This window comes from Pipistrellus kuhlii, unplaced genomic scaffold, assembly GCF_014108245.1.
Source record: "Pipistrellus kuhlii isolate mPipKuh1 unplaced genomic scaffold, mPipKuh1.p scaffold_m20_p_2, whole genome shotgun sequence".
Lineage (NCBI taxonomy): Eukaryota > Metazoa > Chordata > Mammalia > Chiroptera > Vespertilionidae > Pipistrellus > Pipistrellus kuhlii.
Window position 1 is genome coordinate 6,248,759 of NW_023425515.1, and position 23,932 is coordinate 6,272,690.

At 45.8% G+C, this 23,932-nt stretch overlaps 1 protein-coding gene across 8 annotated transcripts in view; it reads left to right on the forward strand.

Moving 5' to 3' along the window:
• PCNT (pericentrin) overlaps nt 1-16,924 on the forward strand; it is an 84,272-nt gene extending 67,348 nt beyond the window's left edge. For 6 of the 8 annotated variants that reach the window (XM_036446303.2, XM_036446304.2, XM_045585327.1 and 3 more), the window contains 12 exons: nt 823-1,045; nt 1,384-1,534; nt 2,360-3,046; nt 4,881-5,089; nt 5,932-6,034; nt 6,665-6,838; nt 9,315-9,425; nt 10,503-10,735; nt 12,374-12,450; nt 14,605-14,770; nt 15,938-16,065; nt 16,506-16,924. In XM_036446303.2, the coding sequence (XP_036302196.1) occupies nt 823-1,045; nt 1,384-1,534; nt 2,360-3,046; nt 4,881-5,089; nt 5,932-6,034; nt 6,665-6,838; nt 9,315-9,425; nt 10,503-10,735; nt 12,374-12,450; nt 14,605-14,770; nt 15,938-16,065; nt 16,506-16,549 (2,306 nt within the window). In that variant the 3' untranslated portion in view covers nt 16,550-16,924. The remainder of the gene's footprint in view (nt 1-822; nt 1,046-1,383; nt 1,535-2,359; nt 3,047-4,880; nt 5,090-5,931; nt 6,035-6,664; nt 6,839-9,314; nt 9,426-10,502; nt 10,736-12,373; nt 12,451-14,604; nt 14,771-15,937; nt 16,066-16,505) is intronic. The other 2 variants (XM_045585329.1, XM_036446316.2) reach the window with 1 other exon arrangement.
• The last annotated feature ends 7,008 nt before the right edge of the window (nt 16,925-23,932 follow it).

The following is a 23,932-nucleotide window of genomic DNA, read 5'->3' on the forward strand; positions in this document are numbered from 1 at the left end:
TCAATCTGTAGTGAGTTTCTTTCTGGGCCAACAGTTCTTTTGAGACCCAATTTCAATGTCAAACAGTTCCTTATGTGTATATGTCAGCAATGATATTTCAGTTCTGGATGGTGGACAAATGGTGGTAATGCAGGTCCGACCCTCTCTGGTTTGGTCCTGGGCAACCTGCAGTGAGACACAGCTGCTGACTGCGATTATGGCAAGGCGTCCTCAGCGTCTTCCATTTTTGGACTGCTTCTCTTTCTTCTGGTTTTGGCATTGGAGTAGCGCCAGCCTCATGGAGGACTGACATCTGTCTATTCCTCTTCAGTTTTCCAGAGGACTTTTTATAGGACTAGTGTATTTCTTAACTTTTAGGAGAGTTCTCCTGTGAAGCCATCTGAGCTGGAGTTGTCTCGATTGGGAGGTTTAGTATAGGAGTGACAGATGGGATAGGATTTTAGACCACAGGATGGTCACACCTGGCCTTCCTGCCCCCAGCAGGGAGGGCTCTGAGCAGCCTTCAACATGCAGGTCCATTTTGGCTTAGCTCGAAGCTCAGCTTCCAGGGAGACCCCAGGTCTGAACTGCTGCAGGGGTGAGTCGGGGTATAGCTCAACCTGGGGAACGATGTTGCATTGAGGCCTGGTGCTGTGCGTGTTGTAGGAACCAGCAACAGGCAGAAGGAATGTGCCCTGGCGCCGTCAGAAGCACTGCCTTTTTGGTTGCAGAAACTTCATTCTCCCTGTCTCCTTAACTGACTTGTCTGCAGTTAAATCATCCGTTTAACTCCCTTTGAACTCATGAATAATGCTATTTTATGTTTTCTAATCTTTTCCTCAGTTGAATTACTGGCATATAAGGTTGAACAGGAAAAATCTATAGCGAGTGATCTACAGAAAACCCTCAATGAAGAGCAACAGAAAGCAAACAACGCCCGAAAGCTGCTGGTGGTGGAGCAGAACGCCGTCAAAGCTTTGAAGTCAGAGCTTTGTGAGTGTAAACAGGACAATGAGAGGCTGCTGAAGTCCCTCAATGACGTGCAGAGAGAGGTTCTCCAGCTGAGGTACGTATGGCACTGCCTTCGTGATACACTGCCCGCTAGCCCCCAGGCTGTCATCAGAACTTTGGAAGAATAAATGGAAGTTACATAATTCTCACCACATCACTCTTGGCAGTGAAGTAATGGAGCCTCGGTGCCATGACTTGTGCTGCATGCTCAGTGGGTATTAGACAGAAGTGCCTGCTCCCGTGTGTTTAGAGCGAGAAGGCGGGACTGAGCATGTGTGCAGATAGGAAGCAACAGGGCCTACCTGCCTCGTCCTGGGAGCTCCCGGCCCCTGACGGTAACGCGTCCCTTCAGAGCATTTGCAATGTGGAGTGACTACCTCTCTCCGCACACAGGTCTGTACTAGACAGCAAGGAGAACGACCTGAAGGCCGCGCTTCAGGAGCTGGAGAGCGAGCGCATTAAGGAGCGCGCCCTGCAGAGCCAGCTGGAGCAGGAGCAGCAGGAGCACCTGCAGAGGGAGGGCCAGGACTCCAAGGCCCTGGAGGTAAGGGGACCAAGGATGGCCTAGTCACCACACCGGCCAGAGATGGGAGCTGGGAGCTGGGAGGCCGTTCTCTTTGATGCTGCCTCTGATTCTTTTTGTGATGGTGAGCTCAGGTGACCGGGTTTTGGGGCAGTGAGGTAGGGCTACGTCTTCAGGTAAAATACACAGCAGTTTTGCAGTGACAGAGTGTGTGATGACCATATGATGCAGTGCTGTAACACACATGGTCCCCATCATCTCTGTGAGCTTGGTTCTGCAGAGTGGACACCGCCTCCTTCCACACAAGGCGCAGCCTTAGAAGCCTGTGTCAACCAGATAAACTGCATGACCCAGCTCCTGTGTGAGATGTACAGCATGCGTGTGAATCGTGTTTTGTTTGGCAGCTTGATGACCATGTGTCCAGCAGGTGTTCCATAAGTCTGGGCAAGCTGACCATCAGTTCCCATTAGGCAAAGCTGTCTTTCAACAACACAGACCTTGGTTCAGCTCAAACTGCATCTGTGTGGTTTGTCTTCTGAACTATGAGCATCCATTTATATATGGATTGTTTCAGTTGACCGCTGTTCTAAGGGTCAATTTCGTAGTTGGGAATTGGCATATGCAGAGGGCTAACTGTTGTTGCATACAGATTTCTGTCTTTGAGAGAGGTCTGTGCTCCTAATACCCACGTGGTTAGAGGGTCAGCTATACATACTTTTTTAGCCACAGGGTAAATTTCAAAAGGTGTAATTACTGGTCGAAAGATAGAAACAGAAACTTGGGTGGAAGTATTTTAGATACTTTTCTCCAGTTTTAATTTTTCCATCTTATATTTCCCTGATCCAGGAGTTAAGAATATCTTTGGAGAAGCAATTTGCTCAGAATAATCGACTGTCTGTAGCGTTAAAACACGAGCAGACAGCAAAGGACAACCTTCAGAAGGAGCTGCAAATTGAGTCCTCGCGCTGTGAGGCGCTGCTGGCGCAGGAGCGGAGCCGGCTCTCCAAGCTACACCGGAACCTGGAGGCTGCACAGGGCCGTTCCCAGGAGCTGTCTGAGGCCTTGCAGCACGAGCGAGTCCTGACGGAGCAGCTGAGCCGGCGGGCACAGGAGGCCTGCGCTCACCAGGAGACACAGGCCCACCGGGCTCTGCTGCGGAAGCTGAAGGAGGAGACGGCCCGGGTGGTGGAGCTGCAGGCAGCACTGGAGAAAGTGCAGCAGCACGCCATGTGCGCCCAGCAGCAGCTGGAGGCTGAGGTGCAGAGGCGCTGTGCAGAGCTCGAGAAAGAGAAGGAGGTGAGTGCCAGGCTGAGGTCCACTGTGCAGGCCCTGCGGACCTCCAAACCAGAGCTGAGCTGTGATTGGGACAGGGAGAGGGAGATGCCCACACAGCTGCAGGCAGAGTTAGAGCAGTTACACAGGAGGCTGGCAGAGCAAGAAGGACTCAAGGACATGAGAAGAAGAGTGGAGACAAGGCAGAGCCGGGCAGACACGGACAAGTGGAAGAAGTGGCAGAGAGACAAGGAGAAACTGGTGAGAGCCGCCCTTGGCCAATGATAGCACGTAGCAGCTAAGTTAGTAGGGTTAGGATGACCCACAGGACTGGAGCTTGTTTTGGTCACTCTGTTCGGCTGGTCTGTACAGTCCTATGCTGGAAGCAGTAACTACTACTACTAGAAGGCTGGAAGTCAGAAAGCGCACAGCCTTTTACCTTGTTCTTTTTTCACGGGTTAGATGTTGGGGATCCTGACAGTTCTACACACATTCAAGGACTGGGCTTTTCATTTCTGTAAGAAAGACTATTGGGATCCCAATCGGCATTGCACCAACTCTGTAGATCGCTTTGAGAAGTATTGTCACCTTAACCATGTTCAGTCTTCGCACCCGTGAAATTAGGTCTCTCAATTTATTTAGGTCTTTTACTTCTTTCAACAATGTTTTATAACTTTCAGATGATAAGCTTTGCACTTCTTTTGTTAAACTTATTCCTAAATATGTTCTTATTTTTGTAGCTGCTGTAATGGAATTATAATTTTAGTTTTACTTTAGACTGTCCACTGGTGTACAGCTGTCCAGTTGATTTTTTGTTCGTTGATCTTGTGTCCCTCAACCTAGCTGCACTTGTTCATTAGTTCCAGTGTTTCTTAATGGATAATATGGGATTTTCCATGTACCCAATCATGTTCTCTTAACATAAGCATAGTTTTATTGCCTTCTTTTCTATATGGTGTCTTTATTTCTTCTTGCTGCCTGACGCCCTGACCAAAGCTTATAGTACAGCGTTGATGGAGGTGGTGAGGGGACATGGTGCCTTGTTCCTGATTGTAGGATAAGCAGACAGTCTTTTTTTAAATTTTTTTAATAGTTTATTTTTGAAATATATTTTATTGGCTTTTTACGGAGAGAAAGGGAGAGAGAGAGAGAGTTAGAAACATTGATCAGTTGTCTCCTGCACACTCCCCACTGGGGATGTGCCTGCAACCAAGGTACATGCCCTTGACCAGAATTGAACCTGGGACCCTCAGTCCGCAAGCTGATGCTCTAGCCACTGAGCTACAAGTCACATACCACTGAGGAACCTTTACAGTAGTTGTAGTATTTTATCACCAGACATCTTGAAAAGTGGAGTAGTTTGGGGGTGTGACAGAGAGTGGGCAGTGTGTGTCCAGGAGGTGTCCCCACTTATTTTGTGGAGGCAGGTGGAATTAAGCTCTTGCCTGTGCATTTCAGTTACACAGACCTCTCTTCCCCATGAGGAGGCCCTTCCACCCTGCTCTCTGCTCACCACACTGTCTTTGCCTTCTCTGGTCACTCCCAGTGGAGACGCAGGTCCTGCGTGCTTGGCAGTGAACACGTCCTTGCTGACTTTTCTCAGCACCTCCTTGGTGGAGAGCTTCGTATTAGTGTTGTTTTTTTCCACTTAGTGAGACCCCAGGACACCCCCATATTCATGGTGTGTGTCTGTGCATGTTGTGTGTTCATGTGTACACTTCATATTTGTTGATGTGGGGAACTAGAACTCAGGCCTGTGAGGCTTCATCCTTTATTGCTGCTGTAATGGAATTATAATTTTAGTTTTTGTGTCAGCGTCCTGGCCCTTCTCCTTTGTATCTCATGCTTACCTTGGGCCTGTAAAGCTTGGCCATTCTCAGAAATAAGCACAAAACCTCTGTCCTGAGACTGCAGTGGGACTGTGCTGTCTGAGGCAGGAGCTGTCCTGACCCATGTGACACGTGGAGCGCCAGTGTGGATGTCCCATTGTGGGTGGTGTGCAGGGCAGAGCAGCCCAGCCCCTGGGTTTGACACTGGGTGGAGCTAGGTTTCCGGACTCTGTCTAAAGGTCTTTTCTGCTCTGCATTGACAACAGAGAGAGTTAGAATTGCAGCGCCAGCGCCATGAGCACAAGATCAAGCAGCTTCAGAGAAAGATGAGGGAGCTGGAGGCCAGGGAGGCAGCACACTTGTCCCCGGAGTTGGAGCATCTCCAAGAGCAGCAGCAGGGTCTGGATTCCATTCGGCAGCAGCTGCTTTGTGCGGCAGGGATGTTGGCCAGCTTCATCAACCAGACCATCAACAGGTCAGTCCCGGAGAGCCAGCAAGTCCTATGTGCCCCTGCGCCTTCACCGTGAACAGTTCTGAGCTTTAGGTGTGCCTCCAATTTTAGGTCCATGTTCTAATGAAACTGACTTGTATTTCTCGTCCCATATGCCTGAATGAGTCATGGGCAGCACTCTCCTGCATTCTAATATGACAGAAAATCCTGGTTTCTTTTAGATCGGCTCGCCCCACACCCCTTTATAATTATTCACCACCCGGAGGGCCCACACCTGATGACAGCTCCCACCTGTGCCCACGGAACTGGGCAGAGCCAGTGTCTGTTGTGTCTGCCTTACCTGAGGTTCTGGGGCTGCCATTCATGCTGCCAAAATTTGTTTCATGGTTGACGAGCCGTGACTGAGGTGTTTTTGTTTGAGAACAGAACAATTAATGTTGACATTTGCCCTTCTCTCTATGCACAGAAACCAAACAAACACCGTTCTCCTGTCTATAGTTGGGTTTAATTTATAGAGCACCAAATATTTGTTTAGGACACTATTCTAATAATAGACCAGATCCCGGCAGAAAGCAGCAAAAGGTGCAGAAGTGCTGAGGAAGCCCCAGTGGTCAGTGGCCGGCGGTTTTTGAGTTTTACAGACTGTCCACTTCAGGGTTGCACCGTCTCATAGCTGCCACCATCACAAGAGGGGCTCCCAGCAGCCACCTTTGTGGACGGAACATGGCTTGATGAAATGCTTGGAAAGCATGCTACAAGTGGTCTATGTGGGGTTCACAAGCTCATCTTTAGCACAGTGCCCTGTATGGTGTTGGTTGATAGTTGGTTGGAATCCATATGAACTTTTTAAATGTTTATTTTTATAGGACAGTTAATGATTGGACATCATCAAATGAGAAAGCAGTGGCATCTTTATTGCGGACGTTAGAGGACCTCAAGTCCCAGCTGAGCACATCTGGCTCTCCCCAGGTGAGAACCCAGCTCCTCTAGGTGAGAGACAGCTTCCATGGCCTCCTCTGGCCACCTGGGGCCTGGTTTCTTTTTTATTGTGACTGGCTGTGCCTCCCTCATTGCCTCCTTCTTGTTTTTCAAGTGTGCAGTCTGGGTGAGTGAGCATGTGTCTCCTCCTGTGTCTGGGAGGGACCAGGCGCTCACTTGCGCTTTCTCTGGTGCCTCCCAGCCTGGTGGTCTGTCATGCTGCAGCCCAGCCTGCTCCTTGAGCATTTGTGTTAAGAGCCAGAGCAATATGGGTCTCTAAGACTGCCTGGGGGAGCACTGCACTCCCCATCAGCTGCATCTGAAGAATTTAAAGTTGTTGTTAACAAATTTCTGATCAATGTTCTCTGATGATTATGAAATCTTGATCAGAAATTTCTGGTAAAGGGCATATACCTTGGTTGCAGGTTCCCCAGCCCAAGTAGGGGCACTTTCGGGAGGCAAACAATCGATGTGTCTCTCTCATGTCAATGTTTCTTCTCCCCCTTCTACTTTCTCTAGAAGTCAATGGAGAAAATACCCTCTGGTGAAAATTTTTTAAAAACACACAAATAGTGTCCATGCCTTTTAACAATATATTTATTTTTCTTCCTTCTTTTCAAGAAAAAAATGACAGCAGAGGTCCAGGTCCAGCTGGTGGATGTGTTGCTGAAAGAAAATGATTCTCTTACTAACGCTCTCAGCACTGTGACCCAGGAGAAGGCAGAGCTGTGCAGAGCAGCGTCCCGGCTGGAGAAGACTCTCAAGCACCACCTGCTGAAGGGCTGTGCGCTCAGTGTATGTCACTCACTCCTGCAGGGGTTTGGGGGTGAAGGGAGCGGGGCTTCCTTATGGCTGGCAGGCAGGAGGGGCAGTGTCATTTCTTTATAGTTAGCTGCTCTGGGCTCTTTCCTTTCTAATGGCCAGAGATCTTATTTAACATTTTAGCGGATTATCTGCCTTGTTCACAGGGCAGACACATGCACACACACTTGCCACAAGATGGTGTTTGATACATGTCAACGAACCAAAATTTTGACTTAACAATGTAATATATCTGATGAAATTAGAATTTTATTTGATTTGTAACTAAGGAAAAGAATTAAAAATTTTCCTGATTTGTGTAGTTAATTTTTGGAATGCCTACTTTTTTTTTCTTTTCTATTTTAGTTGGTGTGTGTGTGTGTGTGTGTGTGTGTGAGATTTTCTTCACTTTTTTGACAAAAGTTCATGCAAATTATTTTGTAATTTACATATGTTAAAATCTGCCCCATACTAGTGTGATGTCACCTGAGTTTTCACTTGTGCTCTGCCCCCTTCCTTATGGTTTTCTTTCCCTGGATGTCTTGTAAGTTGGAACTATTGTTTCTGAAGGCTCTTCACTTCTTTGTGGTCTGCCTGGGTGTTGATCTCAATAGCTTATTCTTCCTCATTGCCAAACTGCTTTTGAGGCATGGATGTGCCTCTAACCATTCACCTAGTGAAGAATATATGGGTTGTTTTGCAGTTTCTGACTGTTAAAAATAAATTTCCTGTAAACTCTGTGTTCAGGGTTGTGTGTGGACATAAGTTTTGTTATCTGTATAAGGGCCCAGGGTGAGATTCCTGCGTCTTCCGGTGAGTTTGTGTTTACCTTCTATATTAACCATGCCATGGTCTTGTCCAGGATGGCTGCCCCAACTGCTTCTCTGGGACTTAACTCAGGAAATGTTTCAAGGTTCCTTGTTTAGGGCACCCCATTGCGGACTAAAGGCCTATGTGGACTAAAATGCAGTCAATAGCAGAATGCTTTTATCTTTTATGAAAGTTAACATAGAAACTAGGACATGAACATTCTTTTTTGTTGTTGTTGTTGTTATTAATCCTCACTTGAAGATATTTTTCCATTGATCTTTTAGAGAATGGAAGAGAGAGGGAAAGACAGAGAGAAGCACATGGATTGGTTGCCTCCTACATGCATCATGACCAGTGCCTGAGCCAGGGAGGAACCTACAACTGAGGTACATGTCCCTGACCAGAATCAAACCTGGGACCCTTCAGTACACAGCCTAATGCTCTATCCACTGAGCCAAACTGGATATGGTGGAAATGAATATTCTAATTTTTTCTTTTTAAAAAAAATATATATTTTATTGATTTTTTATAGAGGAAGAGAGAGGGATAGAGTTAGAAACATCAATGAGAGAGAATCATTGATCAGCTGCCTCTTGCACCCCCCCCCCCCCACTGGAATGTGCCTGCAACCAAGGTACATGCCCTTGACTGGAATAGAACCTGGGACCTTTCAGTCCGCAGGCCGACGCTCTATCCACTGAGCCAAACCGGTTTTGGCGGAAATGAACATTCTTGATGAGGAAACCAAAGGTAGACAGAAAGCGAATAGTGGAGTATTCTCCTTCATGTCCAAGATGACGTGTTCCAAGAGCGTCTTTTCTAGGAACCAGCTGTGCTTTAGAACCAGGAAAACCACTGGTGTTCTCTGCATTGTAGGGTATGTGGGACTCCCCTCAGGCTTTCCACTCTTAAGGCCTGCCCTCCTCTTAGCCCTGCCCTGCAATAGTGAGATAGCATGACCAGGCTGCCTTTGATTCCTCTTCCAACTGCTAGGCGGAGGCTGCTGACCATATGGCCCTGGGAGTTAAGTTCTCTTTTGCTTCGATGTCTGTTGTGGGTGGCCCTTTGTTCCCCTCACTGTGGACTCCGTCTTGTATTAACATATTCCCTGTTGGAACTCTGGGATGCCCATCCCTTGTGTACATGGCTTCTGTGTGAGTTGCTTGCAGAGGTTTCCAGGCCTGTAATCTGATGCTATTATAGCAGAACTAGATGTTGTATCTTCCTTCCGTTAGCATTTCTAGGACCAGAGAGTTTTCAATATGCTTAAAGCTTCGAATTTGGGATTATTTTACAAATATTTAATTTTTTTAATGGAATCACACTTCAGTAAATGGCGCATAATAATTATCCCATAAGTGTTAATTAACTGGTTAATAATGTCACATAACAACTTGAGCACCGCTGAAAAGATACTAAAGGGAGATAGTGTTTGGCCTATGTCCTAGCGTTGCGAACAGCTGTACTCAGCCTCCCGGGGGCCCAGCTCTTCTCTGCCCAAGGCCGGCCTCATCCTGCAGAGGTCCTGGGGGACAGCTGGGGAAGGAATGAAGTGTTTGGATGTGACCTTCTTTCTGGAGTTGGGGTAGGGTGGGGTCAATCTTCTCATGATGTTTTTATGGGAACAGCTCTGTAGATGCACTTTCTGTGGTTGTTGCAGAGGTCAGACAGGAGGAGGGACAGGACCGTCCTGCAGAGCTCACCAGGACTTGCAGACCCAGGACTGTCGGCTCCAGCTTTCAGGGAGGAAGCAAATACCCGCAATGTCAAGGTAAGACCATACCTTTGGCAGCATGGGGGCATTGAGGGGGGATGCAGCTCTTGGTTTGTTTTTAAGACTTTATATCTTTAGAGCAGTTTAGCTTCACGGCAAAGTTGAGGGGAGAGGGGAGAGAGTTCTCATATACCCCTTGCCCCACACACTCAGTCTTTCCCACTGTCAGTGTCCCACTAGATGGTACATCTGTTAAAATCCGTGAGACTGCATTGATAAGTCATCCTCGCCCACAGTCCACAGTTTACATTAGGCACACCTAGTGGTGTGCATTCTCTGGGTCTGGACAAATGTGTAATGACATGTGTTCACCATTACAGTATCATACAGATTAATTTCACTGTTTTAAACACCCTTTGTGCTCTGCCTCTTCATCCTCCACCCTTTCACGGGATACTTTTAACTAGTAAAAATGGTTCTCGCCTTGGAGGTCCTCTGCCTGGGCATCGTCGCCAGCAAGTGTGTGTGTTCACAGTAAGAAGACCACATGCTGGTTCTAGTGGCAAGTCATGACAAAGGAAGCTAAAGACAATGAACTTTCATTTGAAATTTGGCCTACTTTTGTGTAGACATCACGTTTCTGTGCTCGTGAGTAGGGGCAAAACGTATGATGTTTTAAGTCATTAGGTAAAGTCTCTGCAACCTGAAAAAATTCACTTGTCATCGTTTTTGACAATGGTAGAACAAGCCATGGGCCCTCTCCTGAAGGAGAAATTAGGATATGGGCACCAACACTTTGAGGGGTTCCCCCCACCGGCAACGTCCATAAACCCACGATGAAACGCCCCACCAGGCCCCAGTTTGGACCTGACTTAGTGATCAGATTCACGGTGCCTTCCAGCGGGCTGCTTTGATGCTGTGGAAAGGACTTGTGGTCTACGTTTTGTCTAATAAACAAAATTGAACTTCAAACAGCAAGTTGTTTCCGATTACAGATGTGCTAGGCTGACTTGTGTAATGATTTGCTGAGGGAAAAGTGGTCTGGTTCTTTCTAAAGCAAACAGTGCCAATATGTTTTATAGATTTGTCAGCAAGACGGCTGTTCTCTGATTAAATTTTCCAATTTTTTTCTAGATGGAAAAATTGTACCTGCATTACTTGAGAGCAGAGAGCTTTAGGAAAGCTCTGATTTATCAAAAGAAGTATCTTTTACTTTTGATCGGCGGATTCCAGGACTCTGAACAAGAGACGCTCTCCATGATCGCTCACTTAGGAGTGTTTCCTTCCAAAGCAGATAGGAAGATCACCACATCCCGGCCTTTCACCAGGTTCCGAACAGCTGTCAGGGTGGTGATTGCAATTTCCAGGTAATAGGAGGCGGGTGCCACTGCTGTCTTCACAGCGGGAGGCACGTTTCAGTGGGCTTGGTCTCTGACACTCTACAAGTATATTCTCTTTCTAGATGAATTCTCTTAAGGAAAATACAGATGATACTTGTCTTCAGGAAATCATCATGCACAAAACTTACTTTCTAAAAAGAAAAGATTTGAGGGTGCCTTTTTATAATAAAACAATGCCTTGCCCCTCAATGGGTCTCTTGCCAGGATTGCTTCTGATGACTGGCATGCCTGATCAGGTTTAAAACTGCATTTCAGTTCTTCACATTTTTTCTTATATTTTAGTCAAAATGAATGTGTTACATAATAGGGGCCAAGAGCGTAAGAATACATCTGTGATCCACCCAGGGAGGTGGCCATTTATGGCACAGGCACTCTCCAGTCTTTGCCTATGGATTGGAGAGGGGAGGAAGAGCCTACTTCAGGGTGTAAAGGGGCCCTCCATCTTCATCCTCCACTGTATGTCTGCTCAGCCCAGCTCTGTCCAACCCCTAGCCAGAGGTATCGCTCACTTTCCCCGCACTGTGTGCACAGGTGTCATTGTTAGAGCAGGGATGTGACTCCCTAGTGTGATTCGTGATTTTGATCATTTCAAAATTAATAGTGATGAGATCCATTTTATTTTATAATTTTTAATTTTGCTGAATTTCTAAAGATGGTTATCCCACTAAGAACTGTGCAGCTCTTTGTCTCCTGCAGAGGGGCCCTCGCCAGTCCATGCTGGTCTTTGTCTGTAAGACAGGCTGTTTGGTTCCCTTGGCTTTGTCCAGACTGTGCTACAGAATGGGTGGAAGTCCCACACAGGGTGGGGAGGGAGGCTTCCTCCAGCCTCAGGGCATTTAGTGCCCTCACCTCTGAGTTCTGACCACAGCCATGCCAGGTAGCGGGTTAGACCTGGATGGAGGCAGGTAAACAGATCCAAACCCCGCCTCCAGCTTTCCTGTCCAGGAGGGAGGATCATCTAAGTGCAACAGCAAATTTTTTTTTTTTTTTAATCCTCACCCGAGGATATGCTTATTGATTTTAGAGAGAAGAGAAGGGAGAGAGAGAAGGATGTGAGAGAGAACATCGAAAAGTTGCCTTCCCTGTGTGCCACAACTGGGGATCCAACCTGCCACCTACGCGTGTATCTTGACAGGGACTCCAATCTGCATCCTTTCAGTATAGAGGACATTGCACCAACCACTGAAGTACACTGGCCAGGGCGAGCAGCAGCATTTTTAATGCCCACACCACTGTCCTCCAGTCACCCCAACACCCCACCCACTGGCTTGGGGCCTTGGTAGTGGAAGGAGCAGGGTGTTGCAGATTGATTAGGAACTGGAGTTTGGGAGACCCCAAGCTGGGTATCTTTGAGTGGGCAGGGCAGGACAGGGCAGGACCTCCACTGGCACTGGGCGGGACTGGGAGTGGGCGGGACTGGGAGTGGGCGGGGAAGGAGCCCTGTGCACAGGATTGGAGGTAGCTACCCTGTTGATGTGCAGTATCTGCTGCCTTGGGGAAGTTGGCAGCCAAAACCCTTTCAGCTGTTGGTCACATCTGGATTTTCATTGCTTTTGTCACTGCTGTTATGCTCTAGTTTCCAGTGTTTCGTACCTTTTTTTGTAGATTACGTTTTTTGGTTAAGAAATGGCAAGAAGTAGATCGGAGAGGAGCTTTGGCGCAAAGCAGAGCCCCTCACTCAGGTGAGTCTGCAGGGACTCCTTAACCTCACCTTTGCAAACTTGTCTTCCACTTGCTGTAACATTTCATTAATAACTGATCATTTTCTGGGCTTGATGGGGATGTAATGAAACACAGTAATAAATGGGTAAATTCAGTCAGTGCAGCTGGCAGAGGCAAAGTGGTTTTGAAGGAAAGTAGTGTTTATGTTCATATAGTTAATATTAATGAGTAAAAGTGGGTCAGAGGAGAATAATGATTGAGAAATATAGAAGTGATAAATATGTTGACTAATAACTTATCTTTTTAAACATGTATTTATTGATTTGAAGAAGGAGAGGGGCTGAAACTAGTTTGGCTCAGTGGATAGAGCGTTGGCCTGCAGACTGAAAGGTCCCAGGTTCGATTCTGATCAAGGGCATGTAGCTTGGTTGTGGGCACATCCCCAGTAGGGGGTGTGCAAGATGCAGATGATCAATGTTTCTCTCTCATTGATGTTTCTAACTCTCTATTCCTCTCTCTTCCACTCTGTAAAAGAAAATCAATAAAATATATATATATTTTTAAAAACAGAGTGAGGGATAGAGAGAGAGAAACATCAATGAGAAGCATCATTGATCAGCTGCCTCTTGCCCACTTTCTGGGATGGAGCCCGCAACCTGGACATTTGCCCCGATCAGGAATTGAACTGGTGATCTCTTGGTTCATGGGTTGACATTCAACCACTGAGCCACCCCAGCTGGACCTAATTACTTATCCTATCTAATAAAAGAGTAATATGCAAATTGAGCATCCCTCCAATGCACAAGATGACTGCCCCCATGTGGACACAAGATGGCTAGCAGGGGAGGGCAGTTGGGGAGGCTCAGGCCTGTAAGGGAGGGAAGTTGGGGGTGACCAGGCTGGCAGAGGAGGAAAGTTGGGGGCGACCAGGCCTGCAGGGAAGAGTAGTTGGGGGGGGGCCCAGGATTGAAAGGGAGAGCAGTTGTGGGGGACCAGGCCTGAAGGGGGGGGCAGTTAGGGGCAAACAGGCTGGCAAGAGAGCACTTAGGCATCAATCAGGCTGGCATGGGAGTGGTTAGAGGGTGATCAGGCTGGCAGGCAGAAGTGGTTAGGGGCAATCAGGAAGGCAGGTAGGTGAGTAGTTGGGAGCCAGCAGTCCTGGATTGTGAAAGGGATGTCCAAGTGCCTGTTTAGGCCCAATCCTACTGGGATTGACCCTAAATGGGCAGTAGGACATCCTTTGAAGGGTCCCAGATTGAAGAGGGTTCAGTATGCAAATTATCCCCATGGGCGTTCAACTGGGAGATGAGGAATTCAATCACTGGCTATGATATGCACTGACCACCAGGGGGGTGGTGTGGAATGAAGGGCGACCCCGGCCAGCCACAGTTGGAAGGCCTCAATCAGCCCTGATCACCAGCCAGGCCAAGGGACCCTACCCATGCATGAATTTCATGCACCGGGCCTCTAGTTTTGAATGAAAAGGTCACTTTTCTTCTCTAAAATGAAGTTCTTCAGACTGCTGCATCTTTGCTCTGAGACACATGCTTACTTTCTCAGTTAGGTCTTGTGTTTAAGGTTCTTCTGTTGCCCCCAGTCTGAAGGATGCACACTGGCCACCAAGTGCAGGCCTTTGACAGGTCACTGCCCTGGGGAAACATTGGCGGACAGCCTCCTCCCCCGCAGCACAGGGATGTGGCCGCTTGGCGGGGTGGCGGGAATTGGTGCCGGTTAGCTCTGATTTTCACCTGTCAGTCGTTAACTTCTTGAAATCAAAATGCTCTTCAGCCTTCAGAAAAGTTTGCCTCTCTCCACGGCTGGTATTCTCCAGGCTTTCTGCCCCTGCCTCCTGCGCCCACTCCTCATTTGAGTGGAGGAGAACCCCCACCCCAAGCTCCCCATTGCCCAGTAACCTCCATCAGGCACTGAGCATCTTTCCAGGGTGCTGCTCATATGGATGCCAGGGGTCAGGTTATAAGGTGGTCAACACTTAGATTTCTTCCAGAGCTTCTTAAAATATGATTTTTATAAGTTGAGTACTCTAAAAATGTTTTGAAATTGCCATGCAAACTCTTAAAGGTTATGTATTTTAAATTTTGGTAGATGGGCTTTCCTACTAAAATGCACTTGTCATTTTTCTAAATCCTTTTGTTGTTGAATAATTCTGGGAGAAGGATTCCTGGTGTCACGGCAACAGCTGATTCCACCAGAAACCACTGAATCCCTGCCGGAAACCAGCCAGTCCCCACCCGAAACAAGGGAATCCCCACCAACCCGGGACGTGTCTTTCAGCCACACCAGGGACTCTGTGCCAAAAGCCTCCCCACGCAGGAGGGACAGGTGAGATGTGGTGCTTTCAGACTGTTCTTTCATTGTAAGGGTTAGGCCAGACCTAACCATCAGTAGAAGCCCCATGTGCAGAGACAAGTGGCCATGCATGGCAGGGTCTTTGGGCAGATTATGTGGGTACTCAGGGGTATGCGTGTGTGCATGCATGCGTGTGTGTATGTGTGTGTGTATGTGTGTGTGTGTAAGGGAGTTTACATGTACCTGGGAAACCCCCCTACACACACAAACTCGCACACGCGCACACATGCAAGGCCTTGGTTGGCTTAACTCAATCTTTTTCCTGTAGAATTTGGGTTTATTGCACCCATAATGTACTTTTATAGTTATTACTCAGGTGACAATTGAGATGTTACAGTGACAATGTTAAAGATCAGTTATTTGGGAAAAACCTTTTCAACTTTATAGAATGTAATTTAGTTTAAAATTAAAATGAAAAGGTTTCCCTGACAGGAGAAACAATACACAAAAACGTAAGACACCACTGTGCATCTAATTCTGATCACCTCTGCTAACCATGCTCCACCAGTGTATGTGGTTCCTCTAAGAAACGTATTTTGAAAGTTTGCCTTTAGATGGGCCCCAGAGCAAGACTGGGAGCGCACCACTGTGAGTCCCTGAGGGCGTGGGGACCCCCCCCCCCTCTTTTTTTCCCCCAGGGGGGCTGCCTGGGTTGGTAATATTTACTGAGAGAATAAATGGTGGCCAAGGGCTTCTGCATGGATGACAAGGATAAGACAGACATGTGCCTCCCTTGAAGAGTATGCTAGGAGTGACACATGAAGCTCCCTGGTCCCAGCGGGAGGCCAGGAAGAAGGGCAGCTGACATACCCATATTGACACAAAGATGGGTCTGAGGGATTCGGATACATATCTATGAAGATTTAGTGAATAAAATAATATGCGGTAGCTTTTCCTCATTGTAGCTCTGAGACATTATATAGAAGTTTATTTTTAAAGCCCTATGTACCACTTTTTAGAAGTCCCTTTTTCTTTTGCACCAAAGAAAAGATACAAAGGAAATAGCCATCTAGTTTACCTCATTTCCCACGTGTCCAGTCACAGGACCCAGCGCCACTTCTTATCTATATGCTTACTGCATTCACCATCCTATTGTCATCAACTCTTGTTTTGTTTGTTTCTGGGTTTGTTTGTCTGAAGGTCCAATCCATCTCCAAATTCAAGGTCAGAAAGATCCCTGACTGCTTCTCAAGATCAGGAACATTCTTTGACAGAATATATTCATCATTTAGAAATGATCCAGCAAAGACTAGTGGGGCTACCACCAGGTAAAAGTCCTTCTCTGTTTATTTTTTATAATGTAACTGTACCCTAAGAATGTAAAATAATGTGAGGAAGGTTGTTAGCATTCAGCTTTGTAATTGTTGATTTTAGTCCTAATAATAAGCTGTCATTAATAGTATCAGAAGAATGACTGTAAGTGAACAGTGTATTTAATCAAGAAGTGTCCAGATCAGTTTGACTTAATCACTACTAACTGGGCCTTGTGATCCTCCCTCTTACACTTCTAGAAAACGCATAGATTGTTTCACTGGATATACTTTTTCCAGTGTTTTGTAATCATTGTAATTTAAACCACTATATATTTGAATTATTCATATTTTTACCAAAAATAAGATATTAATTCAGCGTTCTTGTTTCAGAATTGTTCTCAAAAGACATGTGAAGCCTTCTAACAAATTGCTACATCATTTTTATTTTTATTTAGATTCCTCCTCAAAGAGATCTTGCCGTCAGAAGAATAAACAATGAATAAAGTCCTTGTGGCTCTTACCAGTGGCAGTTCTGCTTGAGGAAAAGAATCTTTTTTTTCCTTTTTCTAAGGAAAGCTTGTGGTGTGGTGTGGCATGGCATACGGAGCAGTGCCAGTCTCCTCACGTGCCTGAGATGCCAGCCTCAGAGTGCCATTAACTAAGTGTTCTCACTTTTGTGCATTGCTGCAAAGCCAAATGGAATATTTTTTATGTAATTTCAATACCTTTTAGCCCCTTACCTTCATGTGGTAATGTGTGTGGTCCGTTTCTTTGCATGTTGGCAGAGCCACCCTACCTGCCTCCAGAAAGGGTGAGCAGAGAATGGCTCCCTGGTGTTTTATTTTCTTAAAGTGTACAGATAGAAACTTGGTTTTAAAAATAAAAATACAAAAGAACAACAAAAAAGAGAATATAATTAAAATACTATTTTATTTGTGAATAGCCCTTGCGTTGTTTTTTAGGTTACCCCATTTGCTTTTATTACTGAGGGGGTGGAAAAACTAAAAACATAGACTTAGAATTTATGTTAAATTGCTTTAAGTCAGAAATTTTCAATGGAACTCAAAGTACTCTTCACCCAGTAAGACACCTGCCTGTTGCTTCATCTTATTGGTCTCTCATTTACTTCTGTCCGAGGCAGCCACTCTGTACTACTTCTCATGACTATGATCTTTTTGCCTTTTACTGATGCTCTCTTGTACCGTGTGAAATCCAGACAATTATCCTTTATCCAGAAATCTACACAGGTATATTTACAAGCATCTCAGGGAGTTTTTAGTACCTTTGAACATGACATTTATTCTGCTGGGCTTAGATTTTAATACAAAACCTTTCTCTAGCCCTGGCTGGTTTGGCTCAGCCTGCAGACTGAAGAGTCCTGGGTTCTATTCCAAACGCCCTGGTTATGGGCTTGATCCCCAGTAGGGGGCATACAGGAGACAACCAATCAATGATTCTCTCTCATTGTTGATGTTTCTTTCTCTTTCCCTTCCTCTCTAAAATCAATAAAAATATATCTAATTTTTTTTTCCTAAATCACTATTTTGGTGATAGTACAGAGTGGCAGTCTGTAACACTGGTCCATGTCTGCATTTTCTGTTATATTAGCTGACAGTGCTAGAAGATCACTGTTTTTTATATTATGGTTAATCCTCATCTGAGGATATTGTTTAGAGAGAGTAGAAGGAAGGAGAGAGACAGAAGCATCTAAGTGAGAGAGACACATCAATTGGTTACCTCCCCTGTATGCAGGGGATCAAGCATACAGCTGAGGTATGTGCCCTTGACCAGAATTGAACCCAAGATCCTTCAGTCAGTGGACTGACTATCTACTGAGTCAAACTGCCTAGGGCTAAGCTTACTGTTTAGAACCTTCCCACCTTCTCTCCTATGTTCTTTTACCTGATTTGCTGAAGCTGAAATCCTGCAACAGTTGGCAGCTTGGGTAGAGCAGACAGGCTGAGTTGAACTGGAAACACACAGGCAGGTAGCCAGCATAGCCACCCCTGGACTACTAAGCATTTGTTCTCACCCAAATTTATTTACCAGAATGTAATGTATTGTACCTGCCCGATGTGAGGCAAACACTCTTCACCCTCTCTCCAAGGCCTCCCGGATGTCCTATCTCAGTGGTGCAAACTACTCCTTCAGGACTGATTTGTACAATTCATACACCCCAGCTTGTCATACAAAATAGGCAACTGAAGGGGGGTGTGCAAGGCAGGAATTAAAGTAAAAAGTGCTCCGTCCCTGCTTTCATAAGTGAGCATAAGGCTCCATTTGGTGTTCATCACCTTCTCCTTCCATCACCTGGTCCTTGTTTCTGACTCGCAAGGAGCAAACACATTGGCTGGGTGGGTGACCTAAACTTTTTCTTTCTGAAAGATTTGAAACCTTAATCTTGTTTTTGGAGAACTTTCTATTTTACAACTGAATGAAGTAAGCACCAAGAAGTGCCCATGCAACAGGTTACTGGTACAGATTTTCCTATCCTCATGGAGTGCCAGCCACCCAGTTTCCCCTCGGTAATTGGGATCCACTGCACCAACCAGTACAGTAACCCTGTAGTTACTTGCTGGTTCAGATGAGTCTCACTTGTTTAAAGAAACAATTATATTTTAGGATAGCAGAGGTCAAAGTCATAGGATGGGAAGCAAAAATTCCTTTAAAAAGGGCCATTCTACCCTTTGGATTTCCAGGCTGATATACTGTGGCTGTGGGAGAAATGGCACTACAAGTAGGTTGGCTTTCCACTATTAGGTGTGCTCCTTGTGGCTTATAGTGATCAGACAGCACCCAGTACATGTTGACAGTTTGAGTTGTATAGTACTTGGTTTCCCATAGGTAGGAGTTTGGTCTCTGCCAGTAGGTTTCTCAAATGGAGAATGAATTAGAAGTCAAGGCTGTGTGTTAAGGTCCTGGAAGTCTGCCTTAATGGGGCTTTATAGTGAGGCACCAGCCATTATTCTTAATTGCAAAGGCACTTTAAGCATCATTGAAACTTACTATCCAGATCTTACTTGAAACTAACAGCCTATGACTTCCTCAGTAAATAGACTGGAGCAGCACCCCCAAATATGGTTGTATACAAAAATCCAAACGATCTAAGCCTTGTGCTTAGTTGTAGGCAGTGTCTTTTATTTTATGGAAGGGATACTGTGATATCCCACAGACGACTCAACCCCTAGAAACTTTGCCAAAATGTCAGGCCCCTGATTTTTCATGGATTTCTCTTACCATCCAGCACTCATCTTGCTAAGGCTTAAAGTTACTTACCATTTCCTGCTCACTAGGACCAGTTACTATGTCTATAAAGTAATGGACCAAAATGATATCACAATGTCTAAATAAAGGCCCTAAGATAAGGTAGTGAAAGTATAATCCTGTCTCTGATATCTGATTGTATTAATCACCTTTCCTAATTGGTACTGAGAAAAACGTGATAAGGGAACCTGAATAGAAACCTCTTATGATTGCACCTGGGACGGACACTGTTGCTTCTGGATCCATATCAAGTACAAGGTCTGCTGTGGGAGGAGATAGATAGCCTATACAACAAGTCCTAAAACTATGTAAACAGCATTCCATTGAAAACTGAGGCAGTATGTCTTCATTCAGCCTGCTGTAACAAAATACTACAAACCTTGGGTGCTGTAAACAACAGAAATTTATTTTTAGCAGTTCTGGGGGCTGGAAGGGTTTTGGTGAGATCCCTTTTTTGGGTTGCAAACTATATTCACATGGAGAAGAGAGAGGGCAAGCAAGTTCTCTCATGACTCTTAGATGGGCACATACCTCATCTAATCCCCATTAACGTCCCAAAGCTCCTACCTTCTAACACCATTACACTGGGGATAGGATTTCAGCATATGAATTGGGGAGTGGGGTTGGGGGGTTAGGTGCACACGGATATTCAGTCCATAACAAGTGTATTCAAAACTGGGCCTGAACAAATCCGAGAGGCACAAGTAAATGACCAAAGTGAGTGGTCTTCATAGTCCACATCTCTGGTCTCACGGGAAGTTCCCAATGACCAGTTGACAACAGAGGAAAACAGGTTTGTTCTGCAGAGGGCTCTGCATTGTATGCTGGCATCACTCAGAAGTAGACAGCTGCTGCACTACAACCCAGCTTATGGTGGATTCTGGAATTTTCCACTTGGCAAACCTTTGGATGGTATGTCTGGTGGTCCATTTCATGTGGAAAAAGTTGACCTGAGTTACTGATCTATAAGCATTCATGTACAATGGGTAATCAATGTCCAGCTGATTGATAGGTTGTCAGAGGAAAGATTTGAAAGATTGGTATCAAGGAAGTCTACAGCACAGGTATGTAAACAGACCTCTGCCTACCAGAGGACATCCACTGTGCAAATGGAATCTGGTAGATAAGATGATATCTGTGGATGTCACTCAACCTCTTTAGCCAACATGGTGCTTTCTGAACGAACCTAGAAAGTGGCCAGTGTCATAAAGGAGTCTTAACATTGGTTCAGCAGTATAAACTTCCTTTCACCAAGGCTTCCCTGGCTTCTGACACGTCTGTGACTAAACTGCCAGCAGTAGAGGCTAGTGCTGAGACGTTGATGTGGTGACCTGGGTCCTTCTGTTATAAAAGAATAATGATTTCTTCTCCCAGGAATAGACCCATATTCCAAATGTGAATTTGGCTTCCCCGTCCACAGTGCATCTGCCAAAACCACCATCCAGGGACTTAGAATGTCTTCTCCTTTGCTGTAGCTCTGCACAACACTGCTTCTTAGTGGTGGGCATATGTTAAAGCAGTGAAATTGCAGGAATGAGCTCACACTAGTGGAATTAAGTGGTATTAGCACACGTTGGAAGATGTCCTGGAAGGGATATGATTGCTGGTTGACCTTGTTTTTGTTTTTTAAATGTATTTTTATTGATTTCAGAGAGGAAGAGAGAGGGGGACAGAAATCGAAACAGTGATGAGAGAGAATCATTGGTCAGCTGCCTCCTAGGGATCAAGCTGCAACCGGGTACATGCCCTGCCCGGGGATCCAACTGTGACCTCCTGGTTAATAGGTTGACAGTCACTGAGCAACGCCAGCTGGACATTTTTAAATTATATTATTATTGATTTTTATAGAGAGAGCAAATGGGAGAGAGAATCAAGTTTTTGTTGCTGTCCCACTTAGTTATGCATTCATTGGTTGATTCTTGTATGTGCCCCTGACCAGGTATCAAACCTGCGACCTTGGCATTTCAGGATGACACTCTAACCAATAGGGTTATCCAGCCAGGGCCCTAAGTTCCCTTGTTTATTAAACCTGCCACCTTCCAGTCTTTCTTCCATCCCACCTTGCCTTCTATCTACAGAAGCCCATTTATGAACCAACATGATATATCCCATCAGCTGGAAGCAACTGCCCTGACAAAAGAGTGGAGTGGCCTGCTGAAGGCTCTCTTTAGCACCAGCTTGGAAGTCACACCTCACAAGTTTGAGGTGATGTCTTAAACCGGTGTATGCTTTAAATCAGGAGCACATATGCCATATTATCTCCCTTACAGCCAAACTGAGGGGTCTGGGGATCCAGAGGGCCCCCCCCCACCCCCGGCACCCACAGCAGCAGCAAGGACAATGAGAGCAAGAAGCAAAAGCAGCATAGGGGCTGTCTGCCTAGCTCTTCCCCAATACACCCAGAAGATAGTGGTTGCTATGATCAAGGGCAGTGGTGGTGATGGATATCAGCTCAGTGAGGTGTTGATCCAGTTGCCCCAGTACTGTGAGCTCATTCCTAGTCACAAGAACCACAACCTCGACAGCCTGTGTCAAAACACAGACCTTCAACCTGGAGGGCTCTCTGACCTATGAAGACTCCACTGTTCTGCATCATCTTCACCAGTGTATGGCAGGGAAAAAAATAAGGGAAGTGAGGAGAAAGGCTTGTATCTGAGTCCCGATCGGTCAAGCAAAGATCAAGCTCTGCCAGAAGGAGGCACAGGATTGGCTGAAGGGGACCACTGGCAGCTGAGCTGAAGGTCCTGGGCTAAGCCAGTGGTGAGCGACATTGAGGAGTAAGAGGACAGCTCAGGAAGTGTCAGTGAGGAAGACTGAGCTGGTCTTAACAGAACCGAGAGAGCATCACCCTTAACAGCAACAGGCAGCCGCAGATGTCATTTCAGACTTGGGGTAAAACTGTATAAATGAAGATTATCTGTATTTATATGGCAGAGAACATGTAGGACTATTTGTGTCTTGCCCTGTTCTGAAACCAGTAGCATTTGTAACACTATTAACTGTTTAAAACAAGAAAAAATAATTGAGTTGGGGAAACACGTAACACCTGTTTTTCTTTTCCTTTTTTAATAGGAACTTTAAAAAAAAAACTTTATTGATTTTTTTATGGAAAGGAAGGGAGAGGGATAGAGTTAGAAACATGGGAATGAGCTTGCAACCAAGGTACATGCCCTTGACCGGAATCGAACCTGGGACCCTTCAATCCGCAGGCTGACACTATCCACTGAGCCAAACCAGTCAGGGCTTTTCCTTCTTGGCAGTACTGTTGTGACTGCAGTTTAGAGTCACTGTAGTTAAAACCAAGAACAAAACAAAAATAATAGCAAAAACGTGGCAGACTCACTACAGGTGCAAGCTGATTTTCTTGTGTCTTTATCACAACTGAGTAAATGAAGATCAAGACCTCCCACGTGGATCATCTGGATTCCACACATATTCTTCCCTATGTGTAATGCATGTAATAGCAGCCCTATCTTCTCCACTGTCAAGACATGGTTTCTCCCTGTTCCTTCTGGTTCCTAGATACAAGAACTCCAAGGTTCCCAGACATCATCCATACTTTATAATCTAATGGAATAAGTTCTTGTGTCCCTGGTGAGTGTCCCTTTTGGGGACCATAACTCTAGCCTGGCAGAGTCTAAACTTGGGAGGATAGCAAGCACAACGTTCCCAGAGGATTCTTAGGAATGATGATAGGTGGGGCCACTCCTGTTTCCACCCTTTGGTTTTAGACTCATGTATCCTCCCTCTTAGGAGCAGTGCCATAGAAAGGTCTTGAATGGCATCCCATCTTCAGAGTGTGACCTCTAACTTGTGCCTTAGCTGGCTGTCCCAGTGCTGTCAGGAAGTGGTTCTCATGATCCCTGCACTTCCTTTACTAAGTGAATCCCCTGTTTGATGTGATGCCATATGGGATCCTGTGTCAGTGAAACAAGTACTCCTGAAGCGCTTACTAGTGACACTTGTGAGCAGAAAAGACAAACTTATATGTAGAATATGAACCTACTCCTGTAGGAAAGAACTGTTGGCTCATCCAGGATGAAAGAGTTCCAATATAGTAAACATGGTTGGGCTTCTTGATGAAAAGGGCCATTTTGGAAGCTCAGCGTTGGTCTTTTTGCTGGCAGGTTAGACATCCAGTGGCTGCTAGGAGCTAAATCACCTTTGGTCAGAGAATCTACCCTGTTGGGCACATGAATGGCCTCCAACTTCATCACCTTGGCCATTTTGTCCTTGTACCCAGTACTGGGTTTGCCAGTGAGATGCTGTCCATTGTCCACTGTGTGAGTCATTCCATTTGTTTTTTAAATACTTTCATGGATGCTCTGTGGTGGGCATTAGCATTAGCACTTTATACAAAGATCATCTCATTTGGTACCTATTCCAGTATATTGACCCAAAAATTTTTACCATAGGTCTCCTTGTCTCCAACTTCCAATTATTTTTCTCCAGATCCTTAACCAGTCACCCAGGACACACAACACTGTTCATGAATCCATATATAGCTCCCCCTTGGGCCACTTCTTACACAAAAAAGTGAATGATTAGGAGCTCTGTTGGATGGCTATGCCCTTACCAGTATCTTTCAAGGCTACCTAAGTGAGGCTGTAATGTAGCT